Source organism: Zalophus californianus, chromosome 6 (assembly GCF_009762305.2).
Source record: "Zalophus californianus isolate mZalCal1 chromosome 6, mZalCal1.pri.v2, whole genome shotgun sequence".
Classification (NCBI taxonomy): Eukaryota; Metazoa; Chordata; class Mammalia; order Carnivora; family Otariidae; genus Zalophus; species Zalophus californianus.
The window spans coordinates 120,088,831-120,108,207 of record NC_045600.1 but is presented as its reverse complement, the minus strand read 5'-3'; the positions used below and the strand labels follow the sequence as shown (position 1 = coordinate 120,108,207).

General features: G+C 41.9%; 1 protein-coding gene across 4 annotated transcripts in view; it reads left to right on the top strand.

Annotated features, from left to right (window-relative positions):
* Positions 1 to 19,377, top strand: part of GABRA5 (gamma-aminobutyric acid type A receptor subunit alpha5) — a 93,474-nt gene that overhangs the window by 6,823 nt on the left and 67,274 nt on the right. For all 4 annotated transcript variants that reach the window (XM_027570991.1, XM_027570992.1, XM_027570993.1 and 1 more), the window contains exons 4-6: positions 9,012 to 9,133; positions 11,005 to 11,072; positions 11,183 to 11,403. In XM_027570991.1, the coding sequence (XP_027426792.1) occupies positions 9,012 to 9,133; positions 11,005 to 11,072; positions 11,183 to 11,403 (411 nt within the window). The remainder of the gene's footprint in view (positions 1 to 9,011; positions 9,134 to 11,004; positions 11,073 to 11,182; positions 11,404 to 19,377) is intronic.

Here is a 19,377-nt window from a genome sequence, read left to right as displayed (position 1 = left end):
GTGTGAAATTTCAGAGAAAAATATTAGAATCAAAAGTGAAAAGAAATCTTATAGAACTCTGTTGGTAGCAACAGTAATTAACAAAACAATGTACTATTTAATTTTCTACTACAAAAAAACTCCTTTTGTAGATGAAAAGAGTTCAGGCTGAAGAGCATAGGGAATTGTGTCTAAATTTCATGAGAAAGTGGGAGAATCAGCATCCGTATTGGGGGTCAGGGCCTGGGCCAGTGTTCTCCATTGCAGGGCCTTCTCCAGAATGTCCTGATATGTCGGGTACAGTCTAAAGGGAAAGAATGGGGGTGGAAATCTATACATCAGAAACAAAAGAACGTCCTAATCTAGAACTCAGATAACACCATTCTAAAGATAGTGTGTCTACTACTGCTTGAATAAAATCAAACACAAAATATGTCCTATGAAATAAAAATATTATAGAGAAGCGATCATGTGAGGAAAAGAAAGGTATGCTAGGAAACAAGTTTTAGCAGTTCATTGAAAACTATTTTATTTGTATTTATTTAAGAATTCATTTCAAGATCAAAAAGCAAACCTAAAAATAAATTAAATCCAGGACCAGATCATTTTCAGTTTTAACAAACAAAAAAATTGGGCCATCGCTGTACAATCAAATTGGTTCCTGTTTTAGGTCCCCTGTCAAGTGTATAGGGATAGCGCCAGGTATCACTTTGACAGAGTGCAGTCACGCTGCTCTGATCTCTGTTGCTGCACACTTGCTGTGTGGCTACAGAAGAATTTCTGAACCTGCCTACGACTCAGTTTCCTAATCTCAAAGTGGAGTTAATAATGGATCCCACGTCACAGGGCTGATGTAGAGGATATATTGCTGAATGTATGCTAAATGCTGAAATAAGGCCAGGTAGGGAGGGGGCGCTAAGTGTTGGCTAGCTGTCTTTTCAGATGTTGTGACAAGAAGGCACCCAAGGTTTACTAGACCTGCAGGGCAAGCACGGTGCTGGGCCTGGGGCCAGAGCACTGCAAAGTCAACAATCGTTTCCGCAGAATTTCCCTTGTCATTTAAAGTAGCACACCCACAGTCACAGACTGGGATTAGGGTATGAGTATCACAGAGGACGTCGCCTCCTGCTGCATCAGTGTGCCAGGCACTGTTCTAGGTGCTGAGATCCTGCAGTGGGCAGAGTAGAGCCTGCCTTCAAGGAGGGTGCATTCTCCTGTGCAGTGAACATACATGTCAGTTGGGACACATTTGTTGTGAAGAAACATTCAGAGTAAGAGACAGTGAATGTGCTGGAGACAGATGCCTTAGCAAACATCTGAGGGAAGTGAGGATATGAGCACTGCTGTGTGGAGAAGTTTGAACAGGTGAGAGGAAAAGCAGATGCACCAGTATGAATGGCATGGAGGGGACAACGAGAGCAGTGTAAGGAAGGGCAAGATGGGAGGCATAATCAGAGAGGCAGTGGGGAGGGGAGAGGGTCAGATAGTGAAAGACCTTGTAGGCCATGCTAGGTAGTACCAGGAAAAGCATTTGGCTGTTCTTTTCTAGGTCAAAGAGGGTCTTTGAGTGGTTTTAAGTAGGAGTGAAGTATGACCCAATTGAGATGTGACAATAATGTGACTTAAAGTTTAAAGGTTGCTCTGGCTGCTGAGTGGAGGATAGAATAGAATCTGGGGCGGGGGTGGTTAGTAAAGGAAGGAGCAGTGAAGACAGTTGAGAGGACAATGCAACGACTCAGGGGAGGGATGATTTTGGACAGCAGGATTTGTTGGTGGGTTGATATGGGCGTGAAAGGAGTCAAGGATGACACCGCCTGCCCCCAGGTATTTGACCTAAGAACATGACGGGTTCAATTGCCTATCATTGAGTTGGAGAAGGCAGCAGGAGAAAAAGTTTTAGCAAAAGTGCTGAGTGCAGTTACGGACATGTTAAGCCCCGTTAGATATCCAAGGGTCCAGACAGGCTCTTGGACATCGAAGTCCAGAGGTCAGAAAAAGCCTGGGCCTGGAAACATGAATTTCAGGTCTTTCATCTATAGGCCATTAGATTGGATGAGATCAATTAGGATTGATTGTAAACCGAATAAAGGTCCCTGGACTGTGCCCTGTCTAAGTTTAGGAAGGTAAGGGGGTGAGGGGAAGCCAGAGGAGAAGGCCAGTGAAGATAGGACAGAACAAAGAGGGTAGCATCCTGAGGCCAGGTGGAGGAACTGTTGTAAGAAGGGAGACGTGGTCAGCTGAGGACTGAGACTTGATCATCAGATTTGGCAGTGGTCAGTAACCTCCGGAAGAGAGGCTCCTTTGGGATGCAGGCAGTGAAAGCCAGACTGGAGTGGGTCCAGGAGAAGGGAGGAGAGGCAGCAGAGGTTTCTAGTGTAGACAACTCTTCAGCGAGTTTTGAGAAGAAAGGCAAAGAATGGAACAATAACTGGAAGGGAATATAAGGTGAATGAGAGATGTTTTAAAGACCTGCTATGTTACAGCAGATGTAATTACTGATGGGAATGATTAAGGAGGAAGAGAAAACTATGTGAGATAAACACCAGGATGGTTTTTGTGCAGCATAATCACACATATGGGGTATGCAGTGTGGTTGGGGAGAGTCTAGGGAAGTGTGGGTAGGGTTAGATGAAGGTGGTGTGGCCTGCTAGATGGGAGACCTGTGTTTTACCCTGTAGGCTGTAGGATTCTGAGCTGCACTGCAGTGATAGGGATAAGAGTAGAGACTACATGAAAGGTGCAAGCAGGGGTAAGCTGGAGCACTATGCAGGGAGCTGAAAGGCAGGACTGGGGAGTAAGGCCCATGGCAGTGGAAGCAATCTAAGAGTTGTGGCATACTGTTTCGTGTCCACGACTTTGTCCATATGAGACATATTTCAAGTCCATGTTTCCACCACAAGGGGGGACGACTCTTATTTGGAAACTTGGAATTGCCTTTCATTGTCTAGCTAGTGTCTACCATGTTTGTTATTTTCTTTTACATAGTTTTTGAAATGGTTAAAGTGGTGTGCGATGGAAATTTCAGGAAAGCATCACAAAATGGTGCCACTTAGAGGTACTTATTTAATGAGCTGAAAGTGACAAACAAATAACCTGAAGATCTATTTCTCAGAAGTCATTAAATACTGGGGAAAGAATGCAGAAATGCAATTTAAGAAGACAGAGAAGCTGCCACTTAAAAGCAATCTAGTTCAGTTCCCAAAGTTCATTGCCATTATTGATCCCATTTTATGTAAATCAAAAATGGCTGTCAACATAAGCAGAGATAACATCACCAAGAAATGCATCACGCCTTGCCTTCAGTAGCAACATTTGTGGTACAGTTCTCAACAGATTTTTCTAAACCCCAGAAATGATGACATAACTGTTTTACTTGTACTCTTTTAGGTGCCAAAATAAGACACCATCAGGTATCACCTGATAAAATGAAGTACCTTTAAAGCTGGAATCTGCAGCATATTCTTATTACTATCATTATTATCATTAGAAATTATAATACTGATAGATAAATAGATAAAGGTATGTTGGAGTAAAATCCTTCACAGTTCCTCAAAAAGAAACTTACTCTGACATTGAACTAATAATACAACTCCCCTTTCGAGTAATGTATGGATTCTGCTGCAGGGTTAACTCTGTGTGGTAACTGGCTAATTTGGGTGATAGCTTGCTTCGGATTCCCTATCCTGCTGTATTCAGACCCCTCCCTGTGTCCCACCTCAGAAACCTTGCTGATGGCTCCATCCATCCCCATCTCTCTCGCCACTGCTGTGGTCTGAGTAACTGGCCTCTGTACCTCTGGCTTTGCCCCTGCCAAGTCCATCATCCACAAAGTGCCCAAGGGCCACAAGAAAAGAAAGTGCACCCTGTTTAAATGCTCTGAAGCTCCCACTACCTTCAGGACTGATCCTAGGAGTACAGCGTATGGCATGTGATGTCCTTTATGGTTTAATGTGTGCTGTCTCTCCACTGACATGCATTACTTCACTCACCAAGGTTCTTTCTTAACCTCTGCAAGCATCATTGTTTTCTTTCCCAAGGCCACTGTTCACAACCCCTTCAACATCCCCTTCTTTGGCTTGAGACTCAATTCTCATACTTGAAAGCTCAGGTCGGTTCTCTTTTCTGCTAGCTCTGGACAGAGCTCCGTCTCTTTCCTTTGTGTTCCTAGAATGTCTTGTGTATCACATAGATCCCCACACTTACCGTGTTCTATTGAAATACTCTGTGAATATGACTGATTCTTTTAGAACACAGCTGTGTCCTACAGGTTGGGGATACTATCTCTGTCATCTTCACATACCCAGTACTCACCACAATACCAGAAACATATGTGGTTGACATCCAAAATACACTGTTGAGCTGAGCTGTTGGAATAAGCACTAAGCCCAAGTGTATAGCCTCTTAAAGACATAATGGGGGAGAGAAGCTTTCTGATGCATTTAGAGTCACTCTGGCAGTTGGCTTACAGAGCAGCCTTTTCATTGGTAATCTAGTTAGGCCTAGAGCCACCATGGCTGCACATGAAGATCACTTGGGGACTTTAAAAAAATACTGGTCCTTGTTTCTCCTGAATCAATTAAAACCAAGTCTCTAGGACCCAGAAATCAGAAAGAGTTAATGTAGGAGTCCAGAATCAAATGCCTTGAAAAAGCCAGATATAAGACAACAGGGCGGGGGGCGGGGGGATTCACACAGTTGCAAGAGTTTACCCTTTCTGGAGACATTCATATTTATTTTTCTTAAACGCTCTGTTAAATCCATTAGTAGACCAAATTTCTTGAGCTTCTCATTCCCCACTCCACCTCATCAGAAGTCCCTGAATGACCCAGAACTTCAAGTCTGATGGAGGGCCATTGCACAGCTTTTTGAGAAGCCCTTCCATACCTCTAAGCTTTACTCTGCTGTCCTACTGCCCACCCATGTCCCTGCGCATTTCACGGCCACTGCCTTCCTTTCTCAGCTTAGAATATGGGGCTCCGTGGCCTTATTTCCTTATTTTTCAAACTAAAATCATTGTAAAAGAGTTTAAGTTTAGTAATCAAGTCCTTGTGTCTTTTGTATGGACCAATATTTGAGCAAGGAAAATCTCAGGATGTTTTAAGAAGAATGGTTGGTTCTACATTTCATTTATTTTATTTTTAAAAGATTTTATTTATCTATTTATTTATTTATTTATTTATTTATTTATTTGAGAGAGAGAGCATGAGTCGTGAGAGGGGCAGAGGGAGAAGCAGACTCCCCACTGAGCAGGGAGCCCGATGTGGGGCTCGATCCCAGGACCCTGAGATCATGACCTGAGCTGAAGGCAGATGTTTAAGCAACTGAGCCACCCAGGCGCCCCCTACATTTCCTTTATGATCCCCTTTCTAGAGCATCAGTAATCTGGCAGTGTTGGAACTATTCACATGAACTAGATGTGACATGTTTTTGTAGACAAAATGCACTAAATATAAGGAAACAGTTAATTAGGATTAATACTGAAGGGTCAGCCCCCAGACTTTTCAAATATTTCTAGTATGTCCAAGGCTATGGTCAATAATAATGGGGATCTGGTCTCAGCTCACAAAAATCCACTCCCCCAGAGAGCTGAGCCTTTAGCTTATCCTTGAAGCAATTGTGTACTCACCATTAACCTAAGGATCAGCAGAGCTCCTCGGTTATAGTCAATACATTTAAGAAAAACTGAATTGGAATGTTGGCAAGCTGGAGCCTCCCTTCTGAACCTAAATGGAATGAGTGTTCAAAGAGATGAGGGCATCTTGTGTTTCCATCTGGAAGGAGGCCTCATAGATGTAACTGTGCATTATTGCTCACTGAAGGCATAGCCCAGTGTTTTTGTATTATTTTTCAAGTGGTTTCAACTAACCAAAATGGAACAAAGCAAACTGAAGTTACTCTGTACCTTAGAAGTAGTCCTTAAAGATTATGCACCTTGAGAGAGGCACAAGTAAGTTTGCCAAACAGCTGTGAGATTCTCCTGTGTGCAGGCATATCACATGCATTCTGTGAGACAGGAAGGGCCTGCAAATTAACCATTTTTGAGGATGATCTGTGACCTCAGAGGGCTTCCCAGTTGTTCCTGAGAGAAAACTTCAACTCTTGCCCTGACAAGCATTTTCAGAGATTCTTTTAGAATTTGTTTCCTACCTCCTAGGTCCTAACTTCTGTAAATACAGAGAAGTCATAGCAAATCTCCAGCAATGGCCTCTATTGTAGATAGGCCCACAAATAATTACAAGACACCGTTATGGCAGAACGGGGCAGATATTGAAATTGATCAATAAATGGAAGGTTAGATTTGGAATTCTTAAGCCTTGCGTTCATTGCATTTCTATTGGCAATGATTTGGGTATTTGTGAAGTAGGATTCAGAGCCAGATGGGCTGGTGTTTCTTTGAAACTGTGGTGAAGCAGAAGAAGCACCAGAGGGCCAAGGGAAGCAGTGGTCATGGAGATGACCCCTACAAGTACACAGTGTCTGGAACATCTTGGATGGTCAGTGATGTAGTCAAGGTTTGTCTCCTAACAGCCAGGGCTGTTCAGATCAAATGTAACTTAAGAACACTTCACAACAGATAACAAACAGCTTAGAAAAATATACTTGAAACATTGATATCCTTTTTCTTTTCTCTTTTTCTGATCCATAGTGATATTTTTATTTTTTAATTAAAAAATTGAGCTATAATTGATTATATAATATATTGATTTGATACATTTATATATTACAATGTGATTACCATTGTAGCCTTAGCTAACACCTCTATCATTTCACATAATTATTTCTTCTGGGACACCCAGGTGGCTCAGTCAGTTAAGTGTCTGCCTTCGGCTCAGGTCATGATCCCAGGGTCCTGGGATCGAGCCCCAGGTCGGGCTCCCTGCTCGGCGGGAAGCCTGCTTCTCCCTCTCCTTCTGCCTGCCGCTCCCCCTGCTTGTACCCTCTCTCTCTCTAATGAATAAATTTTAAAAAATTATCATTTCTTTTTCGTGGTGAGGACATTTAAGATTGAATCTTTTAGCCATTTTGAAGTTTATAATACAGTACCATTAACTGTAATCACTATACTGTGCTTTAGATCTCCAGAACTTATTCATCTTCTAGTTACACGTTTGTACTCTTTGACCAACATCCCCAGAATTACCCACGCCTAACCCCTGCTAACTGCCATTCTACTTTCTATTTCTGCAAATTTGTCTTTTTTAGATTGCACAAGGAAGTGATATGCTTTTTCTGCTACTGTGTATGCTCTCCCCTAAGTTAAAGAGCCAGTGAAGCTCCCCCATCCAGACACTTAGATATAGCCTAAAATTAAATAACCAAACTTTTTGATAAGAGTTACGAATACCATAAGAAGTGGACAGTGAGGCCAGATTTAGTTTGAGCAGTTTACTCAACTGGGCAAGTACAAAATGTCACTGTTTCTTTCTCTCACAAATCCAGGGGACAGCTTTAAGGCCTTTTGTCCTGGTATTAGGTCTGTGAGGCTGAGTGCTTCATCATTCTAAAGTGTGAAACGACAGTGGATGTCAGAGAAAAGGGAATTTAATATTTTCAAACACTAAGTCACAGAGTAAAAAAATTGTGTCTGTGGGCTGCATATGAACAGGACTGAATTTTAGCTTGTTAGAGTTTCAACTATATGCTTAATGATGATGTGAAAATTAGATCAAAAGAACTTTATACTCTCTCATTCAAAAGGGAATAGCTTTAGAGCAGTAAAGAATTGATCTGTTTAGATGCAATCAATACAAATGACTGAGTTTCAAGAACTGGGTGGGGCAAGCATACATCGATTCTGCCCTCAGCATCCAACAGCTGATGGGCGGTCTCACCCTCATTTCAGACAATTTATAGAAAAGAAATTGCCATTAGTAGAGCTGAGGTACCATAGGAGGCACTTCAGGGAAATTCCAGGGATCTCCTGTTCTTCTCCCAAGTGCCTGGGGTGCTAACTTCTTGGGACTCACAGCTGGCTTTCATCTGCATAAGTTCTACTTGAAGCCAAGCCATATGTGTAGGTTGAGTTCTTGGTAATTCCAAACATCTTGCTTTTTGCAACATTTGAAAGCAGCTCTAGAAACCTGTGTATTACCGTCTTCTAGACTTAGGACTTTCTTTCCCCCCAAATAACTTCTTCATCTGCTCAGGGCAGTTTCTCATTTCCAGCTGCTGCAGATCATCTACACAAAGTTTTGGGGCCTAGATAACTGCACTGAATTGGACAAACCAGGACTGTTCTTGGTTTTTCTTGGAAGGTTCAGCCTACTTTTCTTGGGGTTTTACTGTAAATCTGACAAGCTGGGTCATTCAGAACACTGTGCTTCCTGAGTCCCTGATCTGAGGTGATGCTGAGTAAACCCTAATAAGGGTTTTCAGACTGGTCTTTACAATTCATGGCCCCTGGGTCATATGCCTTGGCTGGAGCTGAATGTGCCAGCAACAAGCAGTGCTGATGAGTGAGGAAGCCCAGAGACATTTCACAAACTTGATTGTTTCTATCTCCATATGCTCTAATTCTGGCATACTGCTCATGGCACAAATGCTCCCGATTAGGGATGCAGTGAAATTTGGGCCTACCAGTCTTTCAAATTGCATCACTTTTGAACATCCTCCCCACACCCCACTGCTCATTACAGGTGATTCATTAACAATATGAAGACTCAGTTTTTCTGTGTTTAAACCAAACTTCTGAACTCCCCTAGGAATTGATTAGGTTCTGCTAGTCTATGTAGTGGCTAATGTTTTAAAAATGGCTATAATCTTAATATAAACTATGCCTCAGAATCAGGAAAGATGGATTTTGAGCATCATGTTAGGTTGATGGATGACCAGCCCAGAGCCAGCACACTCTGGAAATTCAAGAATTAAGGCTTGTCTATGAAAAACAATAGCCTAGATTAGTAGAGGAGATGGTTTTCAGGTGCCCTCCCTCCAGGACAAGTCACCATATCATTTTCTGGTTTCTATATTTTGAGAAGAATTTGTAAAAAATACTTAATGCAAGTTTGAATTCTTGTTTCTCTGTTTAAAAGCTTTTCACAGATGCCAACTAGTTCAGTAAAAGATGAGACCAATGACAACATCACAATATTTACCAGGATCTTGGATGGGCTTTTGGATGGCTATGACAATAGACTGCGGCCTGGCCTTGGAGGTGAGTAGGTTCTCCTCAGCTGCAGCCCACTAAGTGCTTGCTTAAACTCAGTCTCAAGCTCACACCTGCTGTGATTCAGAGGATTCATTCAAGAATTCCTTGCCAGGAGTTTGAACTGATGGTTTTGCAAAGGCTCCTGCATCCTTTATTGTCATTTCCCAGATACAAAAAGCCGGGGGATGTGGTCTCTCTGCAAACTCCCTTTTCCTCAGAAAATCTATCCATTCTGCTTTGCTTAGGGAGGAACCAGTTCTTAAGTGTTACTAAAGCCAAGATTACCTTATGTTAAGAAATAATGCATAATCAAACTGCCTACTCCTGTATTGATGCAAATCCTCTTCACAAATCCTTTTCACAATCCACTGTTTAATGCAATTGCTCTTTACATCTTTATATATTATGTTTAACTTTTTCACTAGGACCATAATCATTGTATTTACTTTAATCCCATGGAAGTTGATAAAAATAAGTGGATAGCAAAAGGCACTTTCAGGGCACAATTAGAACAACTTAATTTTGTGCTGAGACTCATGTGCTGTTTCCAGGCATGTGCAATGCCCTTGGCTCTAGCTGATTTAGATGTGGTACATTTGAACTTGCTTTATTAGGTAAGTCAGAGACCCTCTAGCAACTACATTCCTAGAGGAAAAAGTTATTTTCTATTATTGCATGTTTAACAGGGAGATTCACGTAAAGCATGAATTGCCATTCTCTACCTTTTTGGTAAGAAAAGCCCACAAAGCCTCCTTGACACTGTCTTACTCCACCCTCTGAGTTATACCCCTGGGCCTCTTTTGTCCAGCAGCCCCTGTCCCTTTGAACACATCCACAAGGATCAAAGCATGTAGAGATCCAGTGAGTTGTTGGTATACAATATTCTCTCATCCACTCAGCATGTGGCACACTTCTATGGGGCAGGATCCTGAGAACACCACAGAGAGCCAAAGGAGCTGCCTGCTGGGGCTAGAATCTCAGTGGGCACCGAAAGCACACAGCATCATACTAACACCTACACACACTTAACTACACACCATGCACATATATGTTTACCACACAACGAGATGTCCAGAGAAAAAAGTCCCCCTCTCCCCACCAGCTGTGACTGAACAATGCTACCAGTGGTGTGGCATTATTTATAGTGAACTGTAGTATACTGTGAATGGTCCCCATTCATGACCACAGGGGGTACAGGGCCTGGGTGATGCCCAGGGAACACACAATTCCCCCCCCCAATATTATTAGCTTCTTGGATTGCTTTATAAATTTAATAATTGTAACTGATATAATAGTCTGTCATGATAGAAATTTCTAACAATTCAAAATGCAACATAAGGTAAGATGGGTCTTCTCAAGCGGTCCTGTCCCAAGCCACGCTGTGGACACCTTCTCATACAGCCTTTCCCCAGAGACCACCCAGTGCTGCAGTTTTGACTAGACATTCCTTCAGATCTTATCCCCTCATCAAAACTGCCTAACCCTTTTAAAAGCCAGAGATTGTGGGAGAGTGGGTATCGCATTGTGAGGTTGGGAGTATTGTTCCAGGTTTAGGGAGGAGGAAACTAAAACCCACCCAAGGTCCCATAGCCAGGACCCCTTTCCTATCTGTTCATGACAGATTCTCACGGGCCAAGAAGTACAATGAGAGCCAAGACCCTTTCCTTACACAATGGGCATTTTATTTCCTGCTATAGTTCCGAACAGTTTGGCTTCATTTGGTGTTTGTCAAGTTTTCCAAATTCAACAAACACATTATCAAAGCCCTGTGATTGCCAAGAGTGAAACTGGTTCCTAGACTAAGGACATAAAGACGCTGTGATGGGTGGTTCCCTGTGAGCTCCGTGCCCAGGCAGGAACCTGTGTCTGTGTTTCAGAACGAATCACTCAGGTGAGGACGGACATCTACGTCACCAGCTTCGGCCCGGTATCCGACACGGAAATGGTAGGTCTCAGGGCATGGCCCCATCCAGACTGTTCTAAATAGGCACTGAACCATCTCCCCTGAGGGGTTTCTCTACTGACGCATCACCCGGTTGCCTTCCTTTGCATTAGGAATATACCATAGACGTGTTTTTCCGACAAAGCTGGAAAGATGAAAGGCTTCGGTTTAAAGGGCCCATGCAGCGCCTCCCGCTCAACAATCTTCTTGCCAGCAAAATCTGGACCCCAGACACATTCTTCCACAACGGGAAAAAGTCCATCGCCCACAACATGACCACACCCAACAAGCTGCTGAGGCTGGAGGATGATGGCACACTGCTCTACACCATGCGGTGAGCACGCACAGCTGTGGGGAGAGGGCACAGCGCCCAGGGCAGAGGTGGGGCCGCCAGGCGCATGACTGGCCAGGGGTGCAGCACGGGGCCCATGCCCCTGCCTGTCCTGCCCCGAGGGTCCTACAGCCTCATGGGGTCAAAGAGTGCTTCGAGTTTGTGAGGGCATGCGGTTTGGGGTAGTTTTTACCTTTTGACCTGTCCATTCTGGTGTCCATGTGGATTATTTACCTGAGCTGCTATAGGTCCGTGTGTTTGCTATCTATACTTGTTGGTTCAAGATAGAAAGCATCTTTGGAATAGTGACCTAGGTAATGGAAGTTAGGGAAAATTTATTTTATACAAATTTTATTTTAAAAGCTCTAAGGAGAATTTTTTTTTATTGCAGTTGTACACCCTTGTAAATTTTAAAAACCAATTTCTCATATGTTTTGATAACATTCCAATGCTGAGGTTAAATTTTAGTATTTCTAATTTAAAATGATCAGTAGTCATTTTTTAAATTCTGAATTATTCATTACATTTGAGTAAATCAATACATTGGCGGCGAGAAAGGCTCCTTTATAGCTTTCCAGTTTCCATGGTGGGTCTAAGTATTTTTAAAAAAGATTTTTTTTAATTTAAAAAAAAGCACTAAAGCTAAGTTAAATTTAAAAAAACAGCATATATTTGTATGGGCATTATTGGAATTTCTCTCTCCACCTAACTTATAGTCTTTATAATAAACTATGTTTGAAAGAAGTAATCATAGTGGAAATAACACTGATGCTGTCATCTTGCGAGGCTACATGCCCTAACATATGTTCTGAGGAATGTTTTGACACATTGTCTCCCAAAACTATTTGACAATAGATCTCGATTTTTCTTGTAACAGTCCAGTAAGGATTCTGATAAATGAGCCTATAAGACACACCTTAGCATTTTGTACTATTTCTCACCCTTTCCTTTTCCCTACATTGGTCTTGAACATATTTTGCCCATGGATGGAAACATGAGTTGTGAACATCAGTGCCCTGGGACAGCACATTCTTCATGCAGAATTATGTTGAAAAGCTACAAAATATCTCAAGTGTTGAAAATTAGTCCATGGTCATCATTCTTGTAAAAGGGAGTCAGTCTGTGCAGTGAATCCAAGGGTACTTTGTTCAGCCTTGTGAACAAAGAGCAGGTGTGGGAAGAGTCCCGGGTCTTGGAAGATACTGGTTGGGATGAATGATTGGATACTATTAATGTGGGGGCACCATGTGAGCCTGCTGTTTGCCTTCATTCTGTTCATAGAATAAAAATACCTCTAGTCCCCACAGATTATTGACCTTGATTCATGTCTGGTTTCTAACACTGAAAGAGTGTATTTAGGCCCAAGACAGCGGGATGCTTTAATCTTGGTGCATGATTTCTTGAACAGGGTTAGGTAGGCTCCCTGTTTAGAAGGGAAGGGGCAGCATAGGGGCCTCTTACTGAGTGTCTACGTACCTGGCAACTTCACAACAGCCTGGCCACTACATGATACTATTTCCATTAACCAACAAAGAGAATGAGGCTCAGAGAGGTTTGGTAATCAGCCTAAGGTCACACAACTAGTGAGAAAGGCAGCAGGAATTTGAATTCAGGTCTAAGCAATTTCCTTGTTTGAGCCACCATACTTGAAAATTGGAGGATGCAGCATTACTAGACATATACTAGCCTTTTTCTTATTCTTGTCAAATGTTATGCCCAGAAGGAAGATGGTGAGAACCAAAGCAACTTGTCAGCAGTAATTTTTCCTTGTTTATGCAGAGGAAGTCTGCTAATGATTTGCAGAGTTGATAATGAATTTTCTCTTTCAGTCATATACATTTGGAAAGTGTACATAGTTCCACTTGAAAGTGTTATGAATTTTATGTGATAGAACTATAGCTATAATTTGATAGCATTTTGCCTGTTGATTTAGCAAAGACGGTGTGATAGGACTAATCGCACAGCTGTTGGTGTCTCAGCGCCCCCACCTTGTCATTGTCAGAGCCTTTCTGTTTGGCATTTGGGTCACTCCTGTCAAGCCTTGAAAAAACAATGATATACTTAAATCTGGTAATTCCCATGTAATATCCATCTTAAGGAAATAATTAGGAATATAGATTAAGCTTTATGCACAAAGATTTCTGTTATTATATTACTTGTGATATCAAACATTGGAAGGAATCTAGAAAATGAACATTTTCCAACTAAAACTATTTTTACTTTTTTTTTTTTTAGTAGAGAAAGCGTGAATGTGCAGGGATGGGGCAGAGGGAAAGGGAGAGAGAGAATCTTAAGTAGGCTCCACGCCCAGCACAGAGCCTGATCTCACGACCCTGAGATCATGACCTGAGCCAAAACCAAGAATTGGAAGCTTAACTGACTGAGCCAGCCAGGTGCCCCTGTTTTTACATTTTTATCCAGACTTTGGACCTAATGAAAAAGATGAAATATGAAAATGTAGAACAAACTGGGGTTCATGTGATGCACTGAGACAAATGTCTAATAAAATACTGTTACCAACTTCTAAAAAGTAACTCCGTAAAGATGATGGTACGTGGATGGGGTTTATTCGTGTAAAATCCCCACCATGCTCCAGAGATCATTTAAAGTAGCATTCAAAGATAACACACAGTTCTTAAGATGGAATTCTTTAAATAGGTGATTCCAAAGAAGCCAAGGGAACATAAGCTGTTGCTGTCATTTGCTCCCAAAATATCTGCCAAAAAGTCTTAGGTGCTTGCCTGGAAGTCATTGCCAATTTTGGTTCTGAAGAACTTTCTACCACCAATGGGTTATCTGCTTATAGGATATAAAGGTAAAAATCATCAGCTGCTCAGGATCATTCCATAGAGAGCAACAAACATTTCTAGTTGGACCTCAAGGAGATGACACTTACAGAGTACTGAACAGTTTGTTGAGGACAGTCGTTCAGCAAACAGAGTGATACATTTTACAGAATGATCCCCAGAGTTCTGCTTTAGACATTAGACAAGTAGCCAGGAAACCTCAAAGGGAACCTCAGCACGGCGATTTCCCGGGCCTTCCCTTGCAGGGCTGGAGAGAGGAGGTGCAGAGCCCAGAGCTTGACATCAGTCCATCTAGGGACCAAAGGACTTGTCCATCTGGACAGCCTTGCTAATTATCCCCCCCCCCCCCCGGGTAGAACTTGTGGTTGTCATCACGTAGCAGTAGGTCCCTATTCCATGCCCAGGCAAGCCCATGCAGTATAGGATGACCACGTCTCTCAGGGAGCATGCCAAATCTGATGATCCATTTTCCTTTATGAACATGTGAGCTGGAAGCATGCCAAATCTGATGATCCATTTTCCTTTATGAACACCTGAGCTGGGAGACAATGCCCTCCTTCCTCTCATCCCCCTGTTCCCCACATCATCTAATAGTGCAAACTCCTGTGAGACCCACAATGAGGACCACTTTAGGGCATATTCCCCTGGTCTTTGGGCCTCTTGCAGAAGAGCAAGTCTCTCTTAGTTTCTTTTATAAGAAACCACAATAGGCAAGAAAGAACTTACTAGAAGGCAGGCTCTGCTGGGACCACACAGTTCTGCCTGTCTCAGAAAACCTGGCTGCCATTCTATCCAAGATCACCTTGCAATAGATGTGTAATAGAGACATCCGGGCAAATATTTTACAGTGCCTTGGGTCATTGGGGGGGGGGGAGTCATAGAATGCACTGTATGTAGTGAAAGTACTGGACAGAGTCATGCGCTGCATGCCACTCCACATTGTCACTTTCACACAATACCTATTTGCCTGTGCTTTTTTTATTTGAGAAAGGCATATTTTTTACAACTTTTATAAACATCTTTATTACGTGTGTTTTTAAACACGACTCTAAATGCATTTAAAAATGGCAACACTGTTCTTTTGCTACCAAGCAAGTACAGAACTTTTTTCAATTTAGTTATTACAATTGTTTTTAAACACTTCTTCACATGCATTATGGAAGATCTATCATCTGTTCCCTGAAATAACACTCTTCTCAAAGTTTCCTGCACATGAGATCTACATCTGTAGATCTCATAAGCGTCTTTATCACATGTGTTTTTAGCACTTGTCTTAATAGAAAGGCATGTCTTTATCATTGCTTACACCCCATTTAGATTTTCATCAGTAGAAAGCACTGTTTTGAATTGAGGACTATGATGTAGTGAAGAGAGCATGGGCTTTAGGGTTAGGCTGACTTAAGTTCAAGTCCTGACTCTCTCACTTAGTAGTCATGAGTTCTTGGTCATTTTACCTCTTGGATCGATTTTTGTTGTTTTTCATTTTCTTCCTAAGCACTCTAGCTGTAGGGTCTGAGAAAGTTTGTTTGAAAACTAGTAGTATAGACACTGATTCCTGGAATGGCCACTGGGAGACAGCATAGTCGTAGTTTTGCATAATCATTGGCAGCATCCGTTAAAGTTAGAAGACAAGTAACTGGAAGGAAGTTATTACATGTTTGACTTGTGGATAACATATTTAAAGGAAATTATACATTTATAAGTAGAAGTTTTTAACAGGGCACTGATATGTATACGTACCCTATACACACATGTAGGCATCTATATATACCTGTATTTATACACACATACACACACACCGGTGTGTAGATAAAAGTGTCTTTCGTGATACCAACAGATATGCTGGCTAAATCTTGCAATATTTAAGATAACATTGATTTTAATGACAAGGATCAAAATATGAATTAAAAATTTGTAAAACACGGAAAATCACCAAGTATGAACACAGCTATGATAATGCTCAGACCAAAAAGAATCACTGTTAAAAGTTTGGTGTGTATCATGTGCACATGTTTATGTGTGTGTAGGCACATGTATACATCTGTGTATATCGGTGTATGTCTGCACACATATTCTCCCTATAGCTTTTGAGTGGTCTCACTCTCTGAAAAGTGTTTTGTAACTAGCTTTTATAATTTAAAATATATTGAAAACTTTTCCCCCCATCATTTAACATCATTCTGAAACTTCATGGTCCATCACATTCCATCATGTGGATATCCTGTCATTATATGGTGGCTGACAAAAATTCATGTCATTTCCATTTTCCTCCTGTCATAAGCAACATTGCCATGCAAACTCATAATTATATCTTTGGGATAAAGTCCAAGAACTGGCCAAAAGATAAGACTTTTGATACCCACTTCCAAGTTGTTCTTTAGAAGAACTAGCAGTTTCCCTTTCACCAACTGTTAGAGTGGAAATCCTCTCTATTACTTCCTCCTTCACACTTTATATATAAAGATGAAGATGGAGTGTTGCCCCTTTTTGCTACACAAGATGTGATTAGCAACCACTGTCTAAAAGTTGACTCATCCTGAGATTTCTAGTAACATCGGCTTTCTTTTTTCCCTTTGGGAAATGACTCCCACAGAATAGCCTGTGCACTGTCTTGACTGAGAATGATCTAAATTTGGGGACGTGCAACCTGACCTGCAAACTACGCTCTGATCTCCATCACACACACATCCACACCTTCCCTCAGTTTCCTCAGCCACGGAAAACCAAGACTTTCCCTGACTTCTTCCTGAAGTCTCCTGCTCTCCTTCAGCCTGTTGCACCATGACTCACCTGTGGGTCCTTTGTGTTTCGTGGCACCCTGAGTAATCTCTTTCCCTGTGTCTGGCACCTGGGCTGGCCCTCAGGAGGAACGTCCTGCATGTTTATGCAGGGACGGTAATAATGGAATGCATGACACTGCCTTCTCATAATCTAGGCCCTCCCACTTCTCAGACCTTAGTTTGAGGGATTGAGACAGGATACCTACAGAATTTCTCTTTCACAAACATGCTCAGTGCATAGGTTTCCACCAGTTTATAAAGATTTGAGTTGAGGGCACCTGGGTGGCTCAGTTGGTTAAGCGACTGCTTTCGACTCAGGTCATGATCCTGGAGTTCCGGGATCGAGTCCCACATCAGGCTCCCTGCTCAGCGAGGAACCTGCTTCTCCCTCTGGCCCTCCCCCCGTCTCATGTGCTCTCTCTCTCTCTCTCATTCTCACTCTCTCAAAATAAATAAATAAATATTTAAAAAAAAAAGATTTGAGTTGATGTTTGGCTAACAATTTGTACTTGTGGTACACAAATGATACTTTAATACATATTTCTTACATATTTGGTTTGAAAACTTGACTGGAATTATCCTGGGTCAATTCAGTCTGGTTAGTTTGGACTTTTGGACTGTTAGGTACACATTTCTTGAAGGACCACCTCATCCTTTGCAAATGGGCCATCTCCAGCACATTTTTGTCTTCTGAGGTCCTGACCCCACAGAGGCTGTCAGACACTCTCTACTAACAAGAGAGAAGCCAGGCTCCTGGTGCAGCTCTTCACTTTCCTGTCCAGGCAGGGACCTTCTTGGAAATGAGCCACCTGCAAACTCGGGGCCACGTCTTCAGAAGGCTTCCAGGAATCTCTAGTGACGGCTCTTTGGAGGTGATGGTTGCAGGCTCTGGGTGGAAAGCCCCAGGCAGCTGCTGGCTAGGGTCTTGGCTCCAGGCCTCCAGCCCCAGGCCCCCAGCCTCAAAGTGTCTGAAAAGGAAGAACCACTTAAGCTGGTCTGCTAATTATTTTTCTAAAAACATATGTGGCCTTTATTATGTGCTGGGTGCTTCAGAAACGTACACTCCTAACACCCCAAGAATTTAGTATCATCATTATGCCCATTGATAGATGAGGAATTAGACTATCACTAAAGCCCAAATGCCAAATCCACCTGCCTGTATCTATTTTAATATAATATCTAAGAAGTATAAAATAGGAAGCTATGCACTCCTTTCTGCCAACACATGTGAAAATAATGTCCACCAGGTGGTGCTATGCCAATTTAGGCTAGAGAGTTCCTGAGTGCCCTGCTACTTTATCAGATTCAAGTAAAGCACTGGTTTCACTAAAACACTTTCAGGGAAAATTAAACTGTTGCATTTCTGGGGTGTTTTGCCATGGAAGTGCAGTTGGCATATCTGCAACAGATCTGAGGATGCTCGGAGCCAAGAAATCCATCCTCCATTTGTGGTAATCTATAAATGAACTTTGAGGGCAGGATTTCCATTTTTCTCATGGGTGAGTAACACTCCATTTTATAAGTATACCACATTGTCTTTATCCATTCATCCATAGAAGGGCACTTAGATAGTTTCCATGTCTTAGCGATTGTGAATAATGCTGCACTGAATATGCGAATGCTGATATCTCCTTGAGATCTTGAGAAGTGCAATTGTGGGATCAAATGGTAGTTGTATTTTTAATTTTTTGAGGAGCCTCCATACTGTTTCCATAGTGTCTGTACCAATTTGCATTCCCACTAACAGTGTACAAGGGTTCCCTTTTCGCCACATCCTTGTCAACACTTTTTATCTCTTGTCTCTCTGATGATAGCCATCCTGACAGGTTTAGTTTAATATAGTCCACTTATTAAGTTTTGCTTTTGTTGCTTGTGCTGTTTGTTGCCAAAATATTATTGCCAAGACCAGTGTCAAGAAGTTTTTCCCATGTGTTTTCTTCTAGGAGTTTTATGGTTTCAGGTCTTATATTTAAGTCTTTAATCCACTTCAAGATATTTTTTGTGAGTGGTATAAGATGGGGTTCCAATTTCATTTGTCTGCATGTGGTTGTCCAGTTTTCCCAACACTACTGAAGAGACTATTCTTTTCCCAGTGAGTTTGTTTGGCTTCTTTGTCAAACTTTGATTTTATACATGAGGATTTCTTTCTGGGGTCTTGATTCTGTTCCATTGGTCTATGTGTTTATATTTAAGTCAGTATACCATAGTGCTTTGATTACTACAGCTTTGCAATATAGTTGAAATCTGGAAGTGTGATCCTCCGGCTCTGTTCTTCTTTCTAAGGACTGCTTTGGCTATTTAGGGTCTTTGGTGATTCCATATGAATTTTAAGATTGTTTTTTCTACTTCTTTTTTTTCTATGAACAATGCCATTAGAATTCTGATAGGGA